The sequence below is a fragment of the Theropithecus gelada genome, chromosome 1 (assembly GCF_003255815.1).
Source record: "Theropithecus gelada isolate Dixy chromosome 1, Tgel_1.0, whole genome shotgun sequence".
NCBI classification, from domain to species: domain Eukaryota; kingdom Metazoa; phylum Chordata; class Mammalia; order Primates; family Cercopithecidae; genus Theropithecus; species Theropithecus gelada.
The window spans coordinates 82,533,500-82,557,082 of NC_037668.1; the positions used below are offsets into that span (position 1 = coordinate 82,533,500).

Below are 23,583 nucleotides of genomic sequence, written 5' to 3' on the forward strand. Positions count from 1 at the left end.
CCTGGGCAACAGAGCAAGATTCCATCTCAAAATCAAGCAATCAATCAATCAATCAATCAGTCAATCAATCGAGGTGTGTCTCACTCTGCTGTGAAAGCATTTACGGACTTTGGAGGCTATAAGCACACCAGGGATCACAAGCTGTTGTTAATAAGAAAGTGTGCATCTATGGCATTTACTGAGCATTTACTGTGTGCCAGGCACTGTTCTCCTTGTGATGACCCCTGAGGCAGGGGTGACTGCTGGTTCCATTTCACAGATGAGGACACAGCAGCATCAGGGTGAGGTCAGTCAGCCAGGATGTGGGGTGTGGGGACCGAGCCTTAGACGCCACACCCTTCCTTGCTGGCTCGCTCCCACCTCCGAGCTTTCCCTGGTGTAGGGGCCAAGCTGGTGTGCTCTCAGCTGCTGTGTCCTGTGTGACCACCCAGCCTCCTTAGCTGGACAGGAGTCTCCCACTCTGCCGGGCTCAGCACAGGGCCTAGCACACAGTAGGCCTGCAGTAGTCTGTGGAAAGTGCTGGACGTCCAGGGGACCCAGGTTGTCATCTTCCCTCCTTCCCAGGAAGTACATTGTGTCCTGTAAGCAGACAGAGGTGCCCCTCTCCGTCCCCTGGGACCCTAGCAACCAGGTAAGGCCCTCTGCTCCAAGGGGACAGTCTTCAGACCCACTGGGGCCCCCACCCTTTCCTGCCTGTCAGAACGGGTTTGGGGGAAGGCCGGGGAGAACAGAATATGAATGACAAACCTCATGGTTGCTACCGTTAGCAAAGAGCTTGCCTGTGTCCATATTTGGCAGGTGGAAGCGGAGACCTTGAAAGGCAGAGCAGCTTGTCCAGGGTCACACAGTGGGTCTAGCCAAGCCCAAGACTGGACCTCCCTTCCCAAAGTCCAGGACTCTTTCCTCAGCACTGCCCCCCATGCCCCCCATTCATGGTCCAGGTTCCTCTCTGGCACACCCTTAGCCTCGGCTCAGGGGCCTTGGAGGAAGGGGGCATGGTAGTGGTAGCACCTGTGTGCTCTTCCAGGTGTACCTGAGCTACAATAACGTCTCCTCCCTGAGGATGCTCGTGGCCAAGGACAACTGGGTGCTGTCCTCGGAGATCAATCAGGTAGCTGACCCCACCCACCCAATTTTCCTTTCTCTTCTGAACCAGAGGTGGCTGATGGCAAGCAACAAGAACTCTCCTATACCACTTATGTCAAAAAAGGATCTCTTCAAAGAATTGGGTGAGATCAAGAAACCAGTCCAGTTATGGAAACGTACCCACCTCTGCAGGGTCTAGAGTTGAGAACCCCTAGATCCTTCTCTCCTGCCTGCCCCACTTCCTGTTCTCAGCCACTCAGGTCTGCTCCTGTCTGACCAGGCACTTCCTCTCTGTTCTTCTGCAGTGATTGCTGCAGGGATGGGGGCAGCCAACAGGCACGGGCTTACAGGAGACCTAAGCTCTGCCAGCTGCCTGTGCCCTTGGACAAGCCACCTCCTGCCTGTGACGCTAGGGCTTGGATTCTCAGCACAAATGTGCTGAATTCATGGGGATGCAGCGGAGACTCAGAGAGGCTGAGCTGTGTATTCACAGTCACACAGCAAGTCAGCCATAGCCCTGAGCTTCCAGCCTCAGCCTCCAGCATCCCCATCAGTCCACTCCACCACCCAGCAAATGAGGCTGCCCTGTGTCCCATGCAGGTCCGCCTGTACACTCTGGAGGATGACAAGTTCCTCTCCTTCCACATGGAGATGGTCGTGCATGTGGATGCAGCCCAGGCCTTCCTGCTGCTCTCGGACCTGCGTCGGAGGCCAGAGTGGGACAAGCACTACCGGTGAGGGGCCAGGGTGAGGGCAGGGCAGTGTCCCTTCTCCAGCCTGATGAGGGAGAGGATGTCTTCTTCTGCAGGTCATCCTCCATGATGCTCTGCCCTGCTGGCCATTAGCAGGGGCTGGGAGTGGGTTGTAGTTCCATGTTGGGTGGGGGGTCAGGGTCGTGGGTATTTTGAGCCCTTAGGGAAGAGACTGAGCATGGAATTGGAGCTGGAGGCTTGAGTTGAAGTCCTGCTTCTGTCCCAACCAGCTGTGTGATGCTGGATAAGTCAAAGTCACTTCCTTTCTGGCTTCAGTTTCTCTCTTCTTAAAACGCATGCTTTTTAAGAAGAGTGGGTCATGGATTCACACTGAGAGATACTGATTTTCAAACCATGTGCTCTGGAGTTCTGTGTTTCCAAAGGGGCTTCCAGAACTGCTTGGGGTGGAGTCAGAAGGCTGAAGGGTGAGTGGGATATAGCATGGCCAGTTTGCTGAACTTACCAAGTTTGCTGATTTTCCTCACAAATATGTTATTTTTGAATATAATGAATGATTATGAATAGAAATATATTATTCCTTTACATACATTTGTTCCTCCAAATTTGTTGATTGTTCGGCTGACTATCTTCTTCTCGAATTTAGTCAAGGAAGATAAATATGTTCTTAGGAAAATAGCAAAATTTGTGTTTTTCAAGTCCCGTTAAAGTCATTTTCTATTCTGCCAACACCCTGGCTTGGGGGGGGGGTTATTTGATAATCGCTTGTTATGAGGAGCCTACATTCTGGAAGATTTCCATAAGGAGGTTCTGTGTGTTTGGAAACTCAGTGTGCCGGTCGTTTGGCGAATTGTGTTTTGACAAACTGGCCTTCCCCTTCCTACCCCATCTGTCTTCTCCCGAGCAGGCTTGTAGCTCTTTATACACGGGCTTCCTGCTGAAGGTTTCTTTGCAAAAAGGGCCATGTTGCCTTAAAAATCCCTGGCCCAGCTGACTCAGGCCTGCTGGTTGTCCCCTTCCAGAAGGCAGAGAGGTGATTTGGTGGTGGGTGTTGTGTAGGGGGAGGGCGGTTGTGCAAGTGATAGGTGGGCTTCTTAGAGGGAGGCTGGGGTGGGCCTTGAAGGCCAGACCAAATCTTGATACTTGATCGGATTTGTGGGGGAGTGGCCTGAGGGGAAAGAGAGCCCCTAGTTTCTTCCCCATACCCTGCCTACTGCTGAGTACGGGCAGGGGATTGGGGAGGAGGAGGTGGGTCTGGACGTGGCCATGTCTGCCTTTGTGTGGGTGTCCTTGTGTGGATGCACGTGTAGATATGAACCTGTGTATGCCCATGCATGTATGTGTCAGGTGCCTGGGCCTAGGGATACATCTCTGCCACCTGATAGCCTGAACACACCCCAGCCCTGCTTCCTTATTAGCTCTGTGGCCATGGGCAGGTTATCTTCCTCATCTATGAGATGGGAACACTAAAAGTGTCTACAGCATGGGGCTGTTATGGAGATTAAGCAACAGATGTAAAGCACTTAGAACAGCACCTGGAACTCAGTGGGCGCTCAGTAAATGTTAAGAACAACTGCTAAATCATCACACATCCTTGTAGTGTCTGTACCTGCGCAGACATGTACAGACACACGTGGGTCTCTCTGTATACTGGTGTCTGTCCATGTGCCTGTGCACATATGACCACGTGTGTTCATGTATGTGCACATCTTTGTTCCCGTGTCTGTGTGTATGTGTTCATTTACTTGCATGCACGTCTACGTGTGCCTGTGTGTACACACGCACATGTGTGTCCATCTTGACTGGGCCTTGCTGCCTTCCTGCTGGTCCCTGCTGAGCAGTACGGGGGGTGACATCCCACCACAGAAGCTGCTCAGGCGCTGCACTGTGGCAGGGCGTGGGCAGACCGGCTGCCTGCATGGGAGCTGGAAGCTTCCTGGGGCCCTGAGATCCCGACCTCCCCACAGGAGCGTGGAGCTAGTGCAGCAGGTGGACGAGGACGATGCCATCTACCACGTCACCAGCCCTGCCCTTGGAGGTCACACAAAGCCACAGGACTTCGTGATCCTGGCCTCGAGGCGGAAGCCTTGTGACAATGGGTGTGTGCCTATCTGCTGTGGGGTGGGAGACACAACTGGACGGAGTGGTAGGGTGGCCGCATCTCCCTCCCAGGGAAGGCCATCAGCCTGGAGCCAGAGCTCTGCTTCCCATTGGCTGTGGGGCCCCAGGCACCACTAGACTTTTCTGGGCTGCTGTGGCTTTACCATGGGTAAAATGGGGGACAGGGGCACACGCTTCCCTTCTTGTCACATTTCCTACAGCAGGGCTGCCCTTGCCCAGGGTGGCTCAGGCTGCCTCGATGCAGGCCTTGGACAGGATATTTCTCGGGTGGCCACGTCCTTGGCCTCCTCCCTCTGACAGCCCTGTGTGGGCTGGAGGGCCTAAACATCTCTTTTGCTGGAGAGACAGGGACAGAAAAAAAATCCCAAAGCCCACGAGTCTTCCCCCGAGCGTTGAAGTAGAGTGGCTTTTCCAGAAAGTCCACCGTGGAGGCAGGTTGGCTCCTGGTGAATTTGGTGCTAACCCACAGGTGCCTCCTCCCTCCAGCCTGGCCCTGAGCCCCACATCGGGGCTTTAAGAGTCGATGTGCCTTGCATCCCCTGAGGAATCTGTGCCAGAGGGGGCAGGGTCTGGGCTTTGGTTGGGTGGAACAGGCCCCCACTTTCTTCTGTGGCTGACCCCTGTCCCCTTGCTACCCTTCCTTCACTCAGGGACCCCTATGTCATCGCGCTGAGGTCGGTCACGCTGCCCACACACCGAGAGACGCCAGAGTACAGACGCGGAGAGACCCTCTGCTCAGGCTTCTGCTTCTGGCGCGAGGGGGACCAGCTGACCAAGGTGAGGCCGGTCCCCCTCACCACGCCCCCAGCCTGGCTTCACCCCAACACCACACGTATATTGAGCTTAGCACTGCTGGGCTAGGATAGTCCCAGAGCTGGGCGCCCCAGCAGGCTCCTGCTTCCAGCCTGGGGGAGCCTGGAGTGTCAGGGGCTGAAAATGATCTCATCTGTGTAGAGGTAAGTCAGAGGCTGCTGCATGGTCTTGGAAAAAGCTCTGGGTGCTGAAGTCAGAAGGCCTGGTTTCTGAACTGAAATTCCATCTCACTCGTCATTCCCTTGGATAGCCCTTCTCATCTAGGAAGTCTTTATATGGGCTCTGAGGGCCCATAAAACCCAGCAGTGCAGTCCGTGTTGATGGGCAGGAGGCTGAGGGAAAGTGAGGGTGGGGTACTGCAGCCTCCCCACTCACAGCTTCTGTTAGGGCCCTGCAGCCGGGCCCTGAGACTCACCCAGCAGAGACTCAGCTGGTGTTTGCTGAATTCATATGCTTGAACCCATGAGCGCCTCAGAACCATCCCTGGGCTAATGTCTAACGTGTCTCTATGGCCAAGATTCAGAGCTGGGCCCTGGAGACGCAGCCGCTGCCCTCCAGGGCCTCTGGCTGGCGGGGAAGATGCACGATGACAATGTCGTGTGTGGTGGCGGGAAGCCAGGGTTGTCAGCGCCCCCGGAAGGGTTGGGGGAGATCAGCTGGAGGAGGCCATGCTGGCCAACTGTGTAATCTAAGACCCTGGGGAGTTGGGTTGAATTTTCTGCCCTCCCAGAAGACAAGCAAGGCTGACTCACCACCAGCCTGTGCCCATTGGGCTCCCACCCCTTCCCAGTACCCTCCCCTAGCTCGGTCCCCCTGAGCCTGGCTTCCCACCCTGCAGGTGTCCTACTACAACCAGGCTACCCCAGGTGTTCTCAACTATGTGACTACCAATGTGGCCGGCCTCTCCTCTGAGTTCTACACCACCTTCAAGGCTTGCGAGCAGTTTCTCTTGGACAACCGGAATGATCTGGCCCCCAGCCTCCAGACCCTCTAGATGCCCTCAGTGGCCACATCATGCCCACTCCCACTCCATCCTGCCCCCAAGGACTCACATACAGTGCCTGGAGAAAGCCAAAGGCCTTTATTTCTTCCTGCCTCCCCGTGGGAAGCCTCCGCCCTGGAGCCCGCTGGGCCACCACCCCGGGGTGCTCAGTTTCTGCCAACATCGGCCAGCAAGTCCTTGCGGTGCCCCTGGGGCAGCCTGTAGTAGACTCGGGTCCTATCCACAGCCCTGGCTGCCAGCAGCGCTGTCCTCACAGAGGCATAGTCGCCCCCCGCTGGGCTGTGCTCCACTGTGACGGTGGCCCGGGGGGAGGATGCCAGCAGCCTGGCTATGACTCCAGCTGTGCTGTGGCCCAGCAGTATTGCCTGCATCTGGAAGGACACAGGTTGCCAAAGCCCCTGGCACAGCTCTAGCATATCTGTAAGCAGATGTTCTCTGTAGCCACTGCCCAGCACCTCCTCAGGCCAGCCTGGTGCCACAGTCACGTGGGGGAAGACCTCAGCCACAGCTGTAAGCAGCTCTCTGCCAGCCACATGGCCAGGGACCGAAAAACTCCTGTGGGAGATTTTGGCCCCAACCCACACAGGCCAATGCAAGAGGCCAAGGCTGGAGAGGTGTGCCAGCAAGGCCAGGGACGGCCGGAGGGCTGCGGGCTCTGCTATTTGCAAATGGATGCCCCAGTGTCCGGGACGTGTGGCCAGCTGTTGCAGGCAGGACTCCAGCGTCAGGATGCTGCCACTTGGAGCATGAACAATGGGCACGGGGTTTTCAGCCACAGTTCCCTCGAGGCCAGTGTTCAGCAGGATCATGCCTTCTGTGTCTGGAAGAGGCGGCAGGGGCAACAGGGTTTAGGATTTGGGTTATCATAGGTTTTAGAGTACCTTGTTAAAGGGGCAGTGGGAGTTATGGAGTCATCAAGGATCTTGCCTCTCTGGAATCTGTCAACCCATTTTTGGGCTCCAGGTGGATGGGTTGATTTATAAATGTGCCTGGTGCGTGAGAAACTCTTGCTTCAGCTCTTGGCCTTTACCCATGACTCAGTCTGGGGGCTGGTGCTGGCCTTGCCCGTAGCACTGTGGCTGAGGACTGGTCTGAAGGCCAGGAGCCCTGTGCTCTTGACATCACTGTACTCCCTCTCCCTCTCCCGCAACCCTGCCCCACCTTGCATCCAGGGTATGGTGTAAATAAACCCGTGTTGTCATGGCAACAGAGACTGGCGTTACCTGCCCCAAGCAAAGGACACCCCTGCAGATGAGCTAGGAGCACCAGGGTTGAAGGGTAGACCTTACCTGGGAGGGTCATTGTTGCTGTTTGACCACTGCCCTGGACGTCAGGAACCAGCCACTCCACATTCAGACCATCATCCCCAGGCAGCTGGAGAAGAGGGATCAGGCTGCCTCCCGTGTAGTACATTGGTTTCCGTGTGGCATTCACTGTGGGGCCCCAAATTGCCAAAGTGAAGTGGCTGCCATTCATGGAACACCTTCTATAGGCCACAGGTCTACAGGCATCCTCTCTAAACCTCATGGCACCCTGCCAAGTAGCTATCCTTTCCTTGTTTTGTAGACTAGAAGAAGTGACTTGCCCAAGGTCTTATAAGCAGTAAGCAGAGTTGCTGGGAGTGGAACCTGATGGGGCCAGGTCTGCCTGGCCCCAGAGCTGGTATCCTTCCCCCTCGCTTAGGTGGCTTCCATGGCAGGAATGCAGAGTCTTGTGGGGCCCCTTTGAGATGGCTTAACTGCGGCTCTTCTGGGTTCGGGGACAAGGGAATGAGGGGTTTGGACGGTGGCATCTGATCACTGTTTAGCAAATACAGTGGAGGCCTCTGAAGCATTAGAGTAACCCACAGTGGAGCTGTGCACCAAGGGAAATAATGGGGGGTTTGGAATTTGCTGGTTTCCTGTCTGCTGGGCCACATACAAGCTGAGTGACTGTATTGAGGTGCTGTTTCTCTATAAAATGGAATCCCTCAGTTTCTCTATAAAATGAATGTGTGGGTCAGGCAGGTGGCTCACGCCTGTAATCCCAGCACTTTGGGAGGCCAAGGCGGGTGGATCACCTGAGGGCAGAAGTTCAAGACCATCCTGGCCCAACATGGTGAAACCCTGTCTCTATTAAAAATACAAATTTAGCCGGGTGTGGTGGTGCAGGAGAATCACTTGAACCCCGGAGGCGGAGGTTGCAGGGAGCTGAGATTGAACCGCTGCACTCCAGCCTGGGTGACAGAGCCAGACTATGTCTCGAAAAAATATATAAATAAAAATAAAATGTATGTTTGAAGCTTAGCATACCATCCCAGGGCCTGGCACACAAAATGCAGCTGCCTCCTGTCCCATCCTGGCCTTCCCCCTTCTGATATCCCTTCCGCCCAGCTCTGCTCTAGTGCCCACCAAGTGCTGCCCCATGCAGAATCCAGCCCACACCGCCCTTCCCAGTTTCTCTCCTTACAGGCCAGCTGCTTGAACTGTGACAGGAGAGGCTCAAAGATGTCATAGTAGACTTGGTGGACAGCAGTGTTATCCCGGACGTAGAGCAGATCCTCCACCGACATGGGGTCCGAGGCAGCCTGCCACAGTGTCAGGCTGTACCTGGGGCCACGAGAGCTGACTCAGTGCCTGTCTGAGCCCAGCAGACCCTCAGCCCCACTCCTGTGCTCAGAACTGGATGTCAGCTGGGCCCAGGGTAGAGCATCTGTCCTGCAGTTGCCCACCCGCCACTTCTCCCTGAGTCCTACCCCTTCCCAAGGGCAGGAGCCAGAAGGAATTCAGGAAAGATGACAGAAAGCAGAGGCCCAGGAGGGAGGGGGAGCCTGTCTTGCCTCCTCATTTGCAGTGTCTATTTCTGAGTCCTGTCTTAGGAAAGGGGCAGGACAGATGGGGCAGGGTGTGGAAGGGTAGATCAGGCATCAAGACGGGGAGGGGGCAGCTTTGGGAGTACTGTGGAAGGTAGGGGGGAATAGTGGGGGCAGAGAAGTCTCTAAATTCCTGTAGGGCTATCCTAGGGCAGGGGTTGAAGGCACAATCTGTGTAGCCCCAGGGGTACAGCTGGCTCCTATTGGAGGAAGCTGTGGGGAGACAAATTGTGTCTTGGTATAAATATTTTCCAGAGGGCAGAGAATTACCCACCAATGAAAAGCCTCTTGCAGGAGGTAGTGAGTAGCCCATCACCAGAGGTATGCAAGCAGAAAGCAGGGACTCTGTAGACGGCATGAGCACCAGCAGGGGTTGGACGAAATGACCGTTAAGACCCTTCCAGCTATGAGCTGAGCTTCTGGGATCTTGCTGGGGGTATCAGTGCCTCCAGGAGGGTGGGGGTGGGTTTGGTGGTTTTCACCTTTCAGATTGGCTCAGCAGCCAGCTGAAGTGGGGCCAGGCGGCCCGCACCATGGAAGACCGCACAGGGAAGGTGACCCTCTGGGGTACCACTCCCACCAGCTCGTGTATCTTCTCCACCATGGCTCGGGTGTAGGTCCTGTTTGGGAATGTGGACATGTAGAAGGTGGTCCAGCCTGGAGACAGGGTAGCCTTGGGATATTTCTCCTGGACCAGGGCCAGGAACCTGCAAAAAAAGTCAGAGATGTTGGTATCACGGAGCTGCGGCGGCCCCTTACTCTCCTCTGGGTTCTCATCACAGTGTTAGGGAGTGGCAGGGCCTATTGGATCTATGATAAGGTCAGAAGCAGAGTCCCAAAGAACAGAATGGCTTGTTTCAGGTCCCATAAATTGGGCGTGGACTTTGGAGTCAGGGAAGTCTGGGTTCAGATCCTGATACTGATCTTGGGCAGGTAAGTCAACCTCATAGACAGCATCCCTTCTAGCAGGGCTGGCTTCTTAAACATCCACATATAGACAGGAAACTGACTCAGAGCCCCAGCCTGTGGGAATCTGAGCTCTGCCAGCTGGGAGTCTCTGAAGTTTCTCAGGTTTTCTCTAAAAATTTCCCTCCTGCTGGGCGCGGTGGCTCACGCCTGTAATCCCAGCACTTTGGGAGGCTGAGGCGGGTGGATCATCTGAGGTAGGGAGTTTGAGAGCAGCCTGACCAACATGGAGAAATCCCATCTCTGCTAAAAGTACAAAATTCGCTGGACGTGGTGGTGCATGGCTATAATCCCAGCTACTTGGGAGGCTGAGGCAGGAAAATCGCTTGAACCCAGGAAGCGGAGGTTGTGGTGAGCTGAGAGCACACCATTGCCTTCCAACCTGGGCAACAGAGTGAGACTCCGTCTCAAAAAAAAAAAAGTTCCTGCCTTCTTGCCTTCCTGCCTTCCTGCTTTCCTTCCTCCCTTCCTTCTTTTCTTCCCTTCATATATTTCTCTCTTTGCTTTCTATATGGGGTCTCGCTGTGTTGCCCAGGCTGGTCTCAAACTCCTGAGCTCAAGGGATCCGCTCACTTTGGCCTCCCAGAGTACTAAGATTATAGGTGTGAGCCACTGTGCCCAGCCTAAAATTGTATTTGAACTTTGCCTTGATGAAAATATTTTAATTTTTTCTTTGTACTTTTCTTCTTCAAAAGATGCAAATTTTAATAGGCAAATTATGTTGCCACCCACTGCCCACCAAAAAAAACCTACTGAGTAAAATTAGCACTCCAAGAAGACAGGTCATATTTATCTTGGGTCATTGATTACATTTTCCAAACTGCTACTTTGGGAAGGCACTTCAGCTTGAGAAGCACAATAATAAATACTAGATGGATGGATTGCTGGCTGGTTGGATGGATGGAAGAAGAGATGGATGGGAAAGAGCCTGGAGCTTAGAATCAGAAAGGCCTGGGTTTGAATCTTTGCTCTGCCACTTACTAGACTTAGGCAGGTCTTTTAACTTCTATAATATAGTTCTTGCATTAATAAAATGGAAATATTAGTACCTACCTCATTCTCGTAAGAGTTAAATGGTGTTCTGCGAGTCAAGTGCTTAAAACGCTTCTGGGACACATAATATACATTGAACGAATTGAGCTTCCACTATTGTTAGCTTTATTATCTGCAAAATGGGGAGAAAACCTTAACCTGGCAGTGCTATGTAAGGACCAGATCAAAGACATTCTCTTCTTTTATGTGGTCTCTTTGTAAACGGTAGAGCACTGTGCAACTACTGTATGTGAGTGCTGTGAGCAGCGGTGCTGGAATTCATGAGGCCTGGGGAAGGAGTCAAGCTATATATAGTATGACTGGAGACAAACTCAGAGGTCCCCTAAGATCCCCATCCGTGGTAGGTGTTGACAGAAGAGGGCTGGACACAGCTGGGACAGAGAAGCAAACACTCACTGTGTGGCATTGACCTCAGTTGAGATGAGCATGTTGGGGCCCTTTAAGATGTCAGCATTGATCCACACGGGCCGCCGGACTTTGCCTTCCTCTGTCAGCCGCCGCAGGAGGTCCAGGGAGGGGCCCACGGCCTTGATGTTCTTGAAGTCCAGTTTGATGCCTGTGGGGAAATGGACAAGGGCTTGGGGAACTGGCGAAGGAACCAGGAAGATGTGACTCCCTGGGCAGAGAGCAGAGAGCGTGTGTGTGTGTGTGTGTGTGTGTGTGTGTGTGTGTGTGTGTGTGNAGAGAGCAGAGTGTGTGTGTGTGTGTGTGTGTGTGTGTGTGTGTGTGTGTGTGTGTGCTGTGGAGTCAGGGGAGGGTGGCAGGACAAGCACCACATCCCTGCAGGGTGTGGGGAAGGCCTTTCGAAGAGACAGAGCTAACTCAGAGAAGAAGGGCCTGCCTCTAGAGGAATTCCCATCTCCTGCGGGGAGGAAACAGAGGCCAGGTAGGGACCTGGGCTTGTGGCTGCTGCAGCTGCTGAAAAGGGGCTGTGGTTCCTGAGCAGGGTAGACTCAGAGGGTCCTAAACCACCAGAGCCTGTAGGGAGGTCACTCAGCGGCCGGGAAGGTGCATTTGAGTAGAGGAGGAAATCTCTGCAGAGGAAGGACCCGGTACTTTTCAGGGCGGTGAGGAGATGAGGCTGGGAAGATAGAGAGGGATGTTGAAAGCCAGGCCAAGATCATACTTTTTCCTGAGGACAATGGGGAGCCATGGAGGGTTAAAACAGAGGTGTGGCATGACAAAACTGGTGTTTTGAAAAGATTCCTCAGGGGTGTGTGTGTGCGTGTGGTCATGGTAGTCAAGGGAAGCCTGGAGGGGCTGAATTTGGGGCAGGAAGCCGGTGAGGAGGGAGGTCCTGGAGAGATACAATGTGGCTGCGACTAGATGGGGGCAGGGTTAAAGGTTAGGATTGGTGGATGCAGCAATTAAGTGGCTGTGAGGATGAGGGAGAGGGAGGCATTATGGTGACGCCTGGATTCTGACTGTGACTGGTGAAGGGGCGCAGAGGGGAAGGGTGGGGCTGGGCTTTGAACATGTTATGTCCAGTTCTGTGGATACAGGGGGAAGCACTCTGAGCATGCGTGACACTTTGCAGTTCACACTGTACTGCCCGCTGTCTCCCCTGTGTGTCCAGGAGAGAACACCAGGACCTGCACTGACACGCTCCCCATCTCGCCTAGTCCTCACTGAGCCTGAGCATCTGTAACATTGTGATGAGAAAGCCAAGGCAGTGAGCACCTCGTGTCAGGGCTGGACTTGCTTCCCAGGGAGGGATCTCTGCACATGCTGCCCCAGGGCCAGAGGGCTGGGGGCCGGGGAGGGTTTCCAGAGAGACCCTTACCCTTTTGGGAAGAGCCCAGCACAGCATCCAGCCACTGCTCCAGTGTATTGTCGCTGTAGATAGCCGGGGGGTGTGCCATGATGGGAACTCCTGTCTCATTGGCTGTGCCGAGCCCTTCTACATTGACGTCAGCCTCCAGGACCGTGATGTTGCCTGTGGAAGAGGCAAAAACTCAGTTTCTTTTTTTAAAAAAAGAAAACTTTTTTTCTCATCATAAAAGCATTACAAATTACAGAACATTTGAGAAATACAGAAAAGCAGAAGAAGAGAAAAATATTCACCCACACTTCCATCATAGTTTCACATTCTGATGGATTTTCCTTCCATTTTTTTCTATGCATAGGTTTTTTTGGAGACAGAGTCTTGCTCTATCGCCCAGGCTGGAGTGCAGTGGTGAGATCTTGGCTCACCTACAACCTCCACCTCCCAGTTTCAAATAGTTCTTGAAATTCTTCTGCCTCAGCCTCCCAAGTAGCTGGGATTTACAGGCGTGTGCCACCACATCTGGCTAATTTTTGTATTTTTAGTGGAGACGGGGTTTTACCATATTGGCCAGGCTGCTCTCAGAACTCCTGACCTCAAATGATACGCCCACCTCAGCCTCCCAAAGTGCTGGGATTACAGGTGTGAGCCACCGCGCCCGGCCCTATGCCTAGTTTTTACACAGTTGAGACTCCACTGCATTTATAATTTTTTATGTTTTTTTCAACATTATCACACATTTCCAGATCTTTTTTTGATACATCTCATTAGAGCAAACAAGGCAAAGAAACAAAAAGCTTCAAAAGCCCTGGTTGATGGTGTTCACTACCATGTAGCTGATCATCCCCCATTCCTGAGATGCTTTGGTAGTTTCTGATTTTTGCTATTAGTCCTGCTATGTTGCCCTGTCTGGTCTTGAACTCCTGGGCTCAAGCAATCCTCCCACTTTGGCCTCTCAAAGTGTTGAGATTACAGGTGTGAGCCTCAATGCCCAGCCCACGGGGTCATTTTTAAAGCCCATGTTATCAAACTACTTTCCAGAAAAGTTGTTCTGATTCCTGTCCTCGCCTGTAGTACACAAGGTTGCCCATCTCACCGCATCATCACCAACACAGAATTATCTTTTAGCTTCACACAGTTAACTCAATCGGGCGGACATCTGACTCCTGCCTTCAAGAATTCAGTCTTGTAGGGAGCCTACAAGACTGAATTAGGACCTTTCTAATGGGAAGCAGTCTCTAGAAAACCATGCAAGGGGCACTCACACTTGAAGAGTGTAGTGGAGGGAGAGGGGTCGCTTTTGGCCCTTGCGGCATCACAGACAACTGATGCCAGAAGGGGCCTTTTCTCCTGCTTTCTCCCCGACTCCTGACCATTCTTCTCACCTCTAGCAAGTCTATTCTCTACAGAGCCACCAGAGTGAGTGTCCTAAACATGTACCTGATCATGTCACTTCCTGTTACAAAAGGCCAGAAAACCTCCCCATTGCTCTGAATATGAAGCCCAAACTCTTTATTATAGTCTTTGAGGTCTCTACAATCAGGGCCTGCCAGATTTTCCATTTTCATCTCACGTTCCACTCTCCTTCATTCTCTGAGTTCCAGGCACCCGCTTCTCCAACTTTAATGTGCACATACATCCCCCAGCGACTGTAAAAATGCATGTTCTGATCACTAGGTCTGCGGCAGGGCCTGAGATTCTGCATTTTTTTTTTTTTTTTTTTCCAGACGGAGTCTCGTTCTGTCGCCCAGGCTGGAGTGCAGTGGTGCAATCTCGGCTCACTGCAAGCTCTGCCTCCCAGGTTCACGCCATTCTCCTACCTCAGCCTCCCGAGTAGCTGAGACTACAGGCGCCCGCCACCACGCCCAGCTAATTTTTTTGTATTTTTAGTAGAGACGAGATTTCACCATGTTAGCCAGGATAGTTTTGATTTCCTGACCTCGTGATCCACCCGCCTTGGCCTCCCAAAGTGCTGGGATTACAGGCATGAGCCACTGTGCCCGGCTTTCTTTTTTTTGAGATGGAGTCTCGCTCTGTCGCCCAGGCTGGAGTGCAGTGGCACGATCTGGGTTCACTGCAACCTCTGCCTTCCGGGTTCACGCCGTTCTCCTGCCTCAGCCTCCCAAGTAGCCGGGACTACAGGTGCCCACCACCATGCCTGGCTAATTTTTTGTGTTTTAGTAGAGACAGGGTTTCACCATGTTGGCCAGGATGGTTTCAATCTCCTGACCTCGTGATCTGCCGGCCTTGGCCTCCCAAAGTGCTGGGATTACAGGCGTGAGCCACTGTGCCTGGCCTTCTTTTTTTTTTTTTTTTAGATGAAGTCTCACTCTGTTGCCCAGGCTGGAGTGCAGTGGCACGATCACAGCTCACTGCAACCTCTGCCTGCTGGGTTCAAGCGATTCTCCTATCTCAGCCTCCTGAGTAGCTGGAACTACAGGTATGCACCACCATCATGCACGGCTGATTTTTGTACTTTTAGCGGAGATGCGGTTTTGCCATATCAGTCAGGCTGTTCTCGAACTCCTGACCTCAGGTGATCCACCCGCCTCAGCCTCCCAAAGTGCTGGAATTACAGGCATGAGCCCGAGATTCTGCCTTTTTAACATACTCCCCAGGGGTACGCGTGCTGCTGGTCCACGGACCACATGTTGGGTAGCAAGGCTTTAATTTGTTTTGTCCTCCCCATCTCTGGGCTGTTGCCTGGCAACACTCTTCTCTCAACTTTACTGCGGCACCTCCTGCTCATCCTTTCGTGTTGGCTTAAAAAAAAAACTTCCTCAGCCGGGCGTGATGGCTCACCCCTGTAATCCTAGCACTTTGGGAGTCTGAGGTGGACAGATCACTTGAGGTTAGGAGTTCAAGACTATCCTGGTCAACATGGTGAAACCCTGTCTCTACTAAAAATACAAAGATTAGCCAGTCGTGGTGGTGGGCTCCTGTAATCCCATCTACTCGGGAGGCTGAGGCAGGAAGAATCACTTGAACCTGGGAGGCGGAGGTTGCAGTGAGTGAAGATCATGCCACTGCACTCCAGCCTGGATGACAGAGAGAGATCCTGTCTCAAAACAAACAAACAAACAAACAAACAAACACTCTCTTCACCTTAAACGTTGTGACTTGCCTTCCAGAGGCTGAACCTGGAGGCTGACTTGCTTGAGGCTGGGAAGTGAAGAAGGAGCAAGAGATGAGAGGAAAGGATTGGTTTCCTATGGCCATAGCAGCAGCCCTGGTCCTCAGGGAGCCACATAGTCAGGAGGGAAGGGGACATGCAGTCACTAGCCTTCCTCGTGCCAGCTTTACCCATCTGCAGGAGAGCATGGTGGCTGTGTGCGGACTGTGAATTGACACTGCTGGCTTCCAGTCCCCACCCTAACACTTTCCAGCAGTGTGATCTTGGGAAGGTTGTTTGACCTTTTTGTGCCTGTTTCCTCATCTACAAGAATTAAACAATAAAATATCCCTGGTTAGGCATTCACTAAGTGTTAATTATTTATATGGAGTTGCTTGCTTAACTAGTATAAGGGGCCGTCTGGTATATTTCTGTTGCTTCAGCATAATTATTAATAATGACCTCAAAAGATCCCTGCTTTGGTTGATTTGGTCATTCTACCAACCCTCAGACCCCAGTTTCCTTGTCTGAAATGGAAGGAGTTTGCTTGAGCAGTGATTCTCAAAGTGTGATCTCGGGACCAGCAGCCTCAGCATCACTTGGGGGTGGGGCCAGCAGCCTGTGTCTTCTGAAACGTGTCCTGGTTTGAGGACTGTTCCCTTCATCTTTTATAGCTACTGCTTTAAAGTTCACTAGCACGTTCATGAACGTTATCTACTGAGCTTCCCAACAGCCCTGAAGGAGGGGGTGGGGGTCAGTGGCTTGGAGTGTGCACTCTGGGGCTGACCACTCTGGGCTCCAATGTTCGCTTAACTGCTTTCAGAGAGTGTAACCTTGGCTAAGTCACCTGACTTTTCTGAGACTCTATTTTTCTCCTGTGAAATGGTACCCATGAAACAGGTTGCATGGTAGTTCCAGGAGAACCTGTGTGAAATGTGCATACCGTGAGCCTTGGCCAACTGGTTACTATAACCATTTTTGAAGTGCAGATTTCTGGCTTCTTGAGGCTTTGAAGGCAAAGGCTTCCTTACAGGTCGGTCCCTGACAGGTCGAGGAAAGGGTAGCTGGGAGAGAGGGCAGTATAGTCATGACTTCGGAGTCAGACATGTGGTTTAAATCTAAACTCAGAGTTTGTCAGCTGCACAACCTTGAGCCGGCCGCTTAACCCCTCTGAGCCCCTATTTCCTTGTGTGGAGAGACATGTAAACAGCCATCATGCCACCACAGTGACCGGTGGCTGATCCTCGCTTCTCTCCCTCTGTCTTCTCCATCCCCTGCCCTGGCCTGCCTCAGTCTTGGCAGCTGGACTTACTGTTCAGGGCAGCTGTCATGGCTTCCTTGCTGTTGGCTGCGTGGTACCAGGTGACCTCCAGGGCATCTCGGCGGCTGATCTGGCCCAGGCTCAGCAGGTAGTCCAGCATGTCGGCATCGGGGCTGCAGGCCTCCAGCTCACAGCCTGGAAGGAATCCCAAGGGGCTGTTAGGGTCTGTCCTCACGCCAGCCCAAGACTCATGTTGTTCATCCCATGACCCTCCCTGGGCTCCCACTGTGTCCAATACCCCATCTGGCAGAGGGACGGTGAGGCTCAGACTCACTGGTGCTGCAATAGAGGGAAATGAATGGGCTCCTGGGGCCCATGGAAGCCTCAGTACCAGGCTGGCAGTCAGGAAAGGGGGGTAGGTTCACAGAGGAGGGAACACTTAAGGAAGACTTGAAGGATGGGTGTAAATTTCACAGAAAAAAAGGAAGAATAGGTTATTCCAGACAGAGAGAAAGCAAAGGCTTGGCTTCAGGAGAGTGCAGTTGCCTGAAGGAAGAGCCATTGACCTGGTAGAGATGGAACATAAAAGTGGAATGTGGAAAGATTGGAAGAGGGGGCCGGGCGTGGTGGTGGCTCACGCCTGTAATCCCAGCACTTTGGGAGGCTGAGGCAGGTGGATCACCTGAGGTCAGGAGTTGGAGACCAGCCTGGCCAACACGGTGAAACCATTTTGTATGTGGTGTAACCACATACAAAAAGTAGCTGGATGGCTGTGGTGGCAGGAGCCTGTAATCCCAGCTACTCAGGAGGCTGAGGCAGGAGAATCACTTGAACCCAGGAGGTGGAGGTTGCAGTGAGCCAAAATCGCACCACTGTACTCCAGCCTGGATGACAGAAAGAGACTGTCAAATAAAAAAAAAAAAAAAAAAAAAAAGGCTGAGTTTGGTGGCTCACACCTGTAATCCTAGCACTTTGGGAGGCCGAGTTCAAGACTAGCCTGGGCAAAATGGTGAAACCCCATCTCTACTCAAAATACAAAAATTAGATGGGCTTGGTGGCATGTGCCTGTAATCCCAACTACTGGGGAGGCCGAGGCAGAGAATCACTTGAACCTAGGAGACAGAGGTTGCAGTGAGCCGGAGATCATGCCACTGCCTGGTTGCACTCCAGCCTGGGTGACAGAGTGAGGCACTGTCTCAAAAACAAACAAACAAACAAACAAACAAACAAACAAACAACTCTTCTCAGTGGCTGAGGCCTGTAATCCCAGCACTTTGGGAGACGGAGGCAGGCAGATCACCTGAGTTCAGGAGTTCACGATCAGCCTGGCCAACATCGTGAAACCCCATCTCTACTAAAAATACAAAAATTAGCTGGGCATGGTGGTCCATGCCTGTAATCCCAGCTACTGGGGAGACTGAGGCAAAAGAATTGCTTGAACCTGGGAGGCGGAGGGTGCATTGAGCCCAGATCATGCCACTGCACTCCAGTCTGGGCGACAGAGCAAGACTCTGTCCCAAAAAAAAAAAATTATAAGATTGGAAGAAGGTTGGGATCAGGTTGTGAATGGCCTTGAACTTTAGCAAAGGAGTTGGTGTGTGCTGAGGGCAGCGAGCGAGGGTTGCTTGGAAAGATCTGGGTTGCAGAGCTAATATGAGCTGACAAAAGCAGGCAGAGGGACCTTGTAAGAGGGGTCCAGGAGGAGACTTTGAAGCTTCTCAGAGGGCAGGGCCGGAGGGATGGAGGACAGAGGGTGGAAAGGCAGAGCCCTCGAGGCTCAGGACTGAGGAGCACAGGCATGAGGTGGGGGCATGGTGGCTACTCCAGGTAGCTGTGTGAACGGAGGAGCCCTTCACTGAGAGGCTGCAGGGGTGAGCATCTGTTGGGGCTTAGAGATGAGCTCAGCCCAGCCTGCTGAGTTTGAGGTTGCTTGTGTGACTCCTAAGAAGGGCACAGGAGGAAGGTCTGGGCTGAAAGCCAAGATCTGATGGTCTTCAGGCAACTGAAGAAAAAAAAGTTAGAGGGGGCCAGGCACAGTGGCTCATGCCTGTAATCCCAGCACTTTGGGAGGCCAAGAAGGCAGATCACCTGAGGTCAGGAGTTTGAGACCAACCTGGCCAACGTGGTAAAATCCTGTTTCTACTAAAAATACCAAAAAAAAATTGGCCCAGCCCAGTGGCTCACGCCTACAGTCCCAGCACTTTGGGAGGCTGAGGCAGGCGGATCACCTGAGGTCAGGAGTTTGAGCAGCTTGGCCAACATGGCGAAACCCTGTCTCTAGTGAAAATGAAAAAAAATTAGCCTGGTGTGGTGGTGCCCACCTGTAATCCCAGCTACTTGGGAGGCTGAGGCGGGAGAATCGCTTGAACCCAGGAGGTGGAGGTTGCGGTGAGCCGATATCATGCCACTGCACTCTAGCTTGGGTGACAGAGTGAGACTCTGTCTCAAAAAAAAAAGAAGAAAAAAAGGACCGGGTATGGTGGCTCATGCCTGTAATCCCAGAACTTTGGGAGGCCAAGGCGGGCAGATCAGGAGGTCAAGAGATCAAGACCAACCTGGCCAACATGGTGAAACCCCGTCTCTACTAAAAATACAAAAATTAGCTGAGCGTGGCAGAGCACGCCTGTCATCCCAGCTACTTGAGAGGCTGAAGCAGGAGAATCGCTTGAACCTGGGAGGTGGAGGTTGCAGTGAGCCGAGATCTCATCACTGCACTCCAGCCTGGCGACAGAGTGAGACTCCATTTCAAAAACAAAACAAACGAAAAAAAACCCACAAAAAATTAGCCGTATGGTTGCACACGCCTGTGATCCCAGCTACTTGCAGTGCTGAGGCAGGAGAATCGCTTGGATCTGGGAGGCGGAGGTTGCAGTGAGTTGAGATTGCACCATTGCACTCCAGCCTGGGGGACAAGAGTGAAAACTCCGTCTCAAAAAAAAAAAAAAAAAAAAAAAAAAAAAGTTAACGGGACTTTCTGCTGGGGATGAAGTCAACGGGACTTTCTGCTGGGGATGAAGTCACGTAGGGCTGGGGGATGGAAGAGAGAAAAAACTGCAGGTGGGGAATGAGGCTTGGTAGGGACGAGGGCTCAAGAAGAGCTGGTTGGCCTGGCGTGATGGCTCACACCTGTAATCCCAGCACTTTGAGAGGCTGAGGTGGGTGGATCACCTGAGGTCAGGAGTTCACGACCAGCCTGGCCAACATGGTGAAACCCCATCTCCACTAAAAATACAAAAAATTAGCTGGATGTGCCTGTAATCCCAGCTACTTGGGAGGCTGAGGCAGGAGAATCGCTTGAACCCGGGAGGCGGAGGTTGGAATGAGCCGAGAATCGCGCCATTGCACTCCAGCCTGGGGCAACAAGAGCGAAACTCCGTCTCAAAAACAAAAACAAAAACAAAATGGAAAGCTGGTCAGAGCTGTAAGTCAGAAGTGGGGATAAGGAGCGAGCAATGCGGGAAGCCACTTAGGATGGGATGGGGGGAGGCACCTACCTGGCCGCCACAGGGTGATGGCAAGGACTGTCGTGGCAATGACCACCACAGACACACAGGTAATGCCAGCAAACACCCAATTGACCTGATTCTTTGATAACTGCTCCCTCCAGGCCATGGCGATGCTGTCTGGGGAATGCCCCCAACTCTGCACGGCCCAGAGTCCCTGAGGCTCCCTGCAGCTGGGATGCTGTGGAAGGCAGGAGCTCCCAGCAGCAGCTAATTCTCCACCAGGTCTGGTCCACTCTGCAGCCCTGTAATATCTCTGACTGGAGATAACCCCTGAAGCCCCTCCTCCCTCCCCACCCCACTCCTCTTTCCCACACCCTCCCAGGATCTTAACAGGCTAACCAGAAAGTCTGCCATCCCTAAAATGACCTTTGAGCACAGTAAGAGGCAGCAGAGAATGCTGAACCAAGCCCCGACCCCTGGCTGTCTGCCCCTGCCTGGGAATCAGGAGACCAATCCCAGCCCCTGTTGCTTTTCTGGAGTCCTGGAGCAAGTGTCTGCCCCTCTCTGGGCCTCATTGCCTTCTGTGTAAAAGGAGACACTAGACTGAGTGATCTCGAACATTCTGTTCTTTCCCTTTCTAACTCCAGGCTTTCTGCCCTGCCCTCAGGGAATCCTGTATTATCAGGCAAGGGGGACAAAGACAGATTAGATCTGCGTAAGGGGCAAAATCTTCCTTTCATCTGAGATTATGGCTAATAGATTATCTACCTGGGATATAAATTGGTAGTCCTGGCATGCTGGCATGGGTTACTGCAGGCCGGTTCTGGGGCAGCGAGTCCACGGGGAAGGGACTGAGTCACCACTTCATGCAGGCAGAGGGAGTTCTGGGGGCCCTGGTATGGGAAGTGAGTGAGAGGCTGCCCCTATTCTGAGGACCCCAGAATTTAAATGAGTCCAGGAATCACCTGTAACCTGCACGGAGACTTCAGCGTCTACATGCTGGGGCTCACGGAGAGATCCAGACTGTGAGGCTGTGATAGGCCACCCGAGGCAGAGCAGGGCACTTGGTGGCTTTGATTGTGTGTGTGAAAGGGTGTCTAGAGTGATGTCCAGGTGGGCAGACGTCAGGGACTGAGGGTGGTGGGCAGGGCGGGAGGGATTTTGGTCATGGGGCTTGTCGTGGATCATTCCTGAGTCGATTTTCCCGCCTCAGCCTCCCCAAGGAGAGAACTGGATATAGAGGCTGTGGGCTCAGGACTGAGATCAGGGCCAAAGACAAGGGCATGAGCATCATTTTCTGGCCAAAGCAAAGAGAGAAAGGGACGGAGGCTGACTTCTGGGGACCACTGACAGGAGGACAGGTGGAGGAAGAGGCATCAGTAGAGGAGAGAGGACAGCAGAGGGCGGTGGGGGGTGTCAATGGAAAGGTCAAGAAGAAAGGAGTGGTTAGCCAGGCCGGGAAATGGAGCCCAATAAGGACAGCAAGGCCCCTGATGCTGGCCAGGACCGTTTCCCTGGATCAGTGGGGAGGGCAGAGGTCAGAGCAGAGCCTGTTTAGAGGGGCCAGGAAAGACCAGAGAGGATGAAGGTACGGGAGGGAGAGGCCCTGGGACAAAGTGAGGATGGGAGCAGGAGGACCTGGTGCTCAGGGGGTGCTATTCCACAGGATGTGGGGAACGGTGGGCATTGTGAGTGGTGAGTCTGGGGATGATGGTTGGCAGGTGATGTGGTGAAGGGGGACAGTGAGGGAGAGGTTTGGGATAGGCAGTTTCTGTTGGCTGGTTGGGGCATGTGAGGTATGCCTACAGGGATCCAAAGAGACCCAAGCTGTGGGCTGCTAGATGGACAGGACCCCACTGAAGACCCGCTCCCCACCACTGTACATTGGGAAATGTGAGGCTGTGATGGGCCACCCGAGGCAGAGCTGGCCCTGGAGCCCAAGCTCAATTCTCGGTTCTTGGAGCCTCTGGAGAAAGGGAGATCTAGTCTCTCTGGGCTTCTGGTTCATTCTCCAAATCAACTCAACAAACTCAGCAGCTGCCAGGAGCCAGGCCCTGGTGGGGTGTCAGGACTGCTGGCTGGAATGGAGCAGGGTCAGTGCTGTGGGATCTTCTCAGGAGACAGTAAGGGGGCTATAGACAAGCAGGAACATGTCTTGTGAGTCCCCTTTCTTAGGGGGGCTGCCTTCCCAGGCCACCCACTCCGGATTCCAGAATCTACATGGTAATTGGGCCTCACCCAGATCCCTTCTGTAATAAGGCATGGAAGGGTGTGTTAACTGGAATATTATGACAGCCGCAAAAAGCTAACAGAATGACAGAAGCTACATCTTGAGTAACAACCACATATGCTTTACTCTATAGTTAAAGTCTAGAGGAAATTTCTGTGTAAGAGCTGGCCATAAAAAAAAGAAAAATGAAATGGCCGGCAGGGTGGCTCAAACCCATAATCCCAGCACTTTGGGAGGCTGAGGCGGGCGAATCACTTGAGGTCAGGAGTTCAAGACTAGCTTGGCCAATACAGTGAGACCCTGTTTCTACTAAAATACAAAAATTAGCTGGGCGTAGTGGCACGAGCCTGTAATCTCAGCTACTCGGGAGGCTGATGCAGGAGAATCGCTCGAACCTGGGAGGTGGAGGTTGCAATGAGCCGAGATTGCACCATTGACCTCCAGCCTGAGCAACAGAGTGAGACCCTGTTTCAAAAAAAAGAAAAGAAAAGAAAAGAAAAGAAAAAAGTCTAGAGGAACACCAAACCACCAGAATTATACAATGTGACTCCAGGGTTGTCCCCAAGCCCCGTACTGATAAGTCTCACCTAGTCTGGCTTGCATTTTTTCTGCTTTTATTAATAATATTATTTGTGATTTCCTACAAAGTGTCCCACATTTTAATTTCATCCACGTGTCACACAACACTGCCAAATGACTCTCACGTCCCCATGTTGCAGGCAAAGAAATCAAGGCTTGGAGAGGTCGAGACTTGTCCCAAGTCACCTCAGTGTTAAGTTCAAATGCAGGTCAGGCTGACTGTGGGCCTGTCTGCCTGATTTTATCCATCTACTTGTCCCTTCTTATTCACACCCATTTACAATGGGACAGTCACTTATTTTGGCAAGAATATTTAACAGTAATGCTGGACAAATCTGTTTTTGAAAGAAAAATCAAGAACTTAGTTCTTACAGTTCATGAGGGCACCCCCCGCACAAACCATCCTCATTTTGGAGCTGCTGCTCATTCAGTGTTCGTGACACACTTATGAGGGAGGCATTCTTTTTTTTTTTTTTTTTGTTTGTTTGTTTGTTTGTTTTTGGCAGAGTCTCGCTCTGTTGGCCAGGCTGGAGTGCAATGGCACAATCTTGGCTCACTGCGACCTCTGCCCCCTGGGTTCAAGCGAT

General features: G+C 52.6%; 2 protein-coding genes across 2 annotated transcripts in view; one reads left to right on the plus strand and one right to left on the minus strand.

Annotated features, from left to right (window-relative positions):
- ACOT11 (acyl-CoA thioesterase 11) overlaps positions 1-8,003 on the plus strand; it is a 61,260-nt gene extending 53,257 nt beyond the window's left edge. The window contains exons 11-16 of the mRNA XM_025396747.1: positions 565-631; positions 1,028-1,111; positions 1,687-1,820; positions 3,764-3,895; positions 4,568-4,694; positions 5,569-8,003. Of these exons, the coding sequence (XP_025252532.1) occupies positions 565-631; positions 1,028-1,111; positions 1,687-1,820; positions 3,764-3,895; positions 4,568-4,694; positions 5,569-5,724 (700 nt within the window). The 3' untranslated portion in view covers positions 5,725-8,003. The remainder of the gene's footprint in view (positions 1-564; positions 632-1,027; positions 1,112-1,686; positions 1,821-3,763; positions 3,896-4,567; positions 4,695-5,568) is intronic.
- Positions 5,789-20,509, minus strand: FAM151A (family with sequence similarity 151 member A). The gene is made up of 8 exons (XM_025396760.1): positions 20,236-20,509; positions 16,793-16,936; positions 12,387-12,539; positions 11,000-11,159; positions 9,067-9,291; positions 8,182-8,321; positions 7,023-7,166; positions 5,789-6,553 (listed from the first exon to the last, which is right to left on the minus strand). Exons 1-8 carry the CDS (start codon positions 20,351-20,353, stop codon positions 5,880-5,882), a joined length of 1,758 nt encoding a protein of 585 aa, XP_025252545.1. The 5' UTR covers positions 20,354-20,509; the 3' UTR covers positions 5,789-5,879.
- Positions 20,510-23,583: the final 3,074 nt, after the last annotated feature.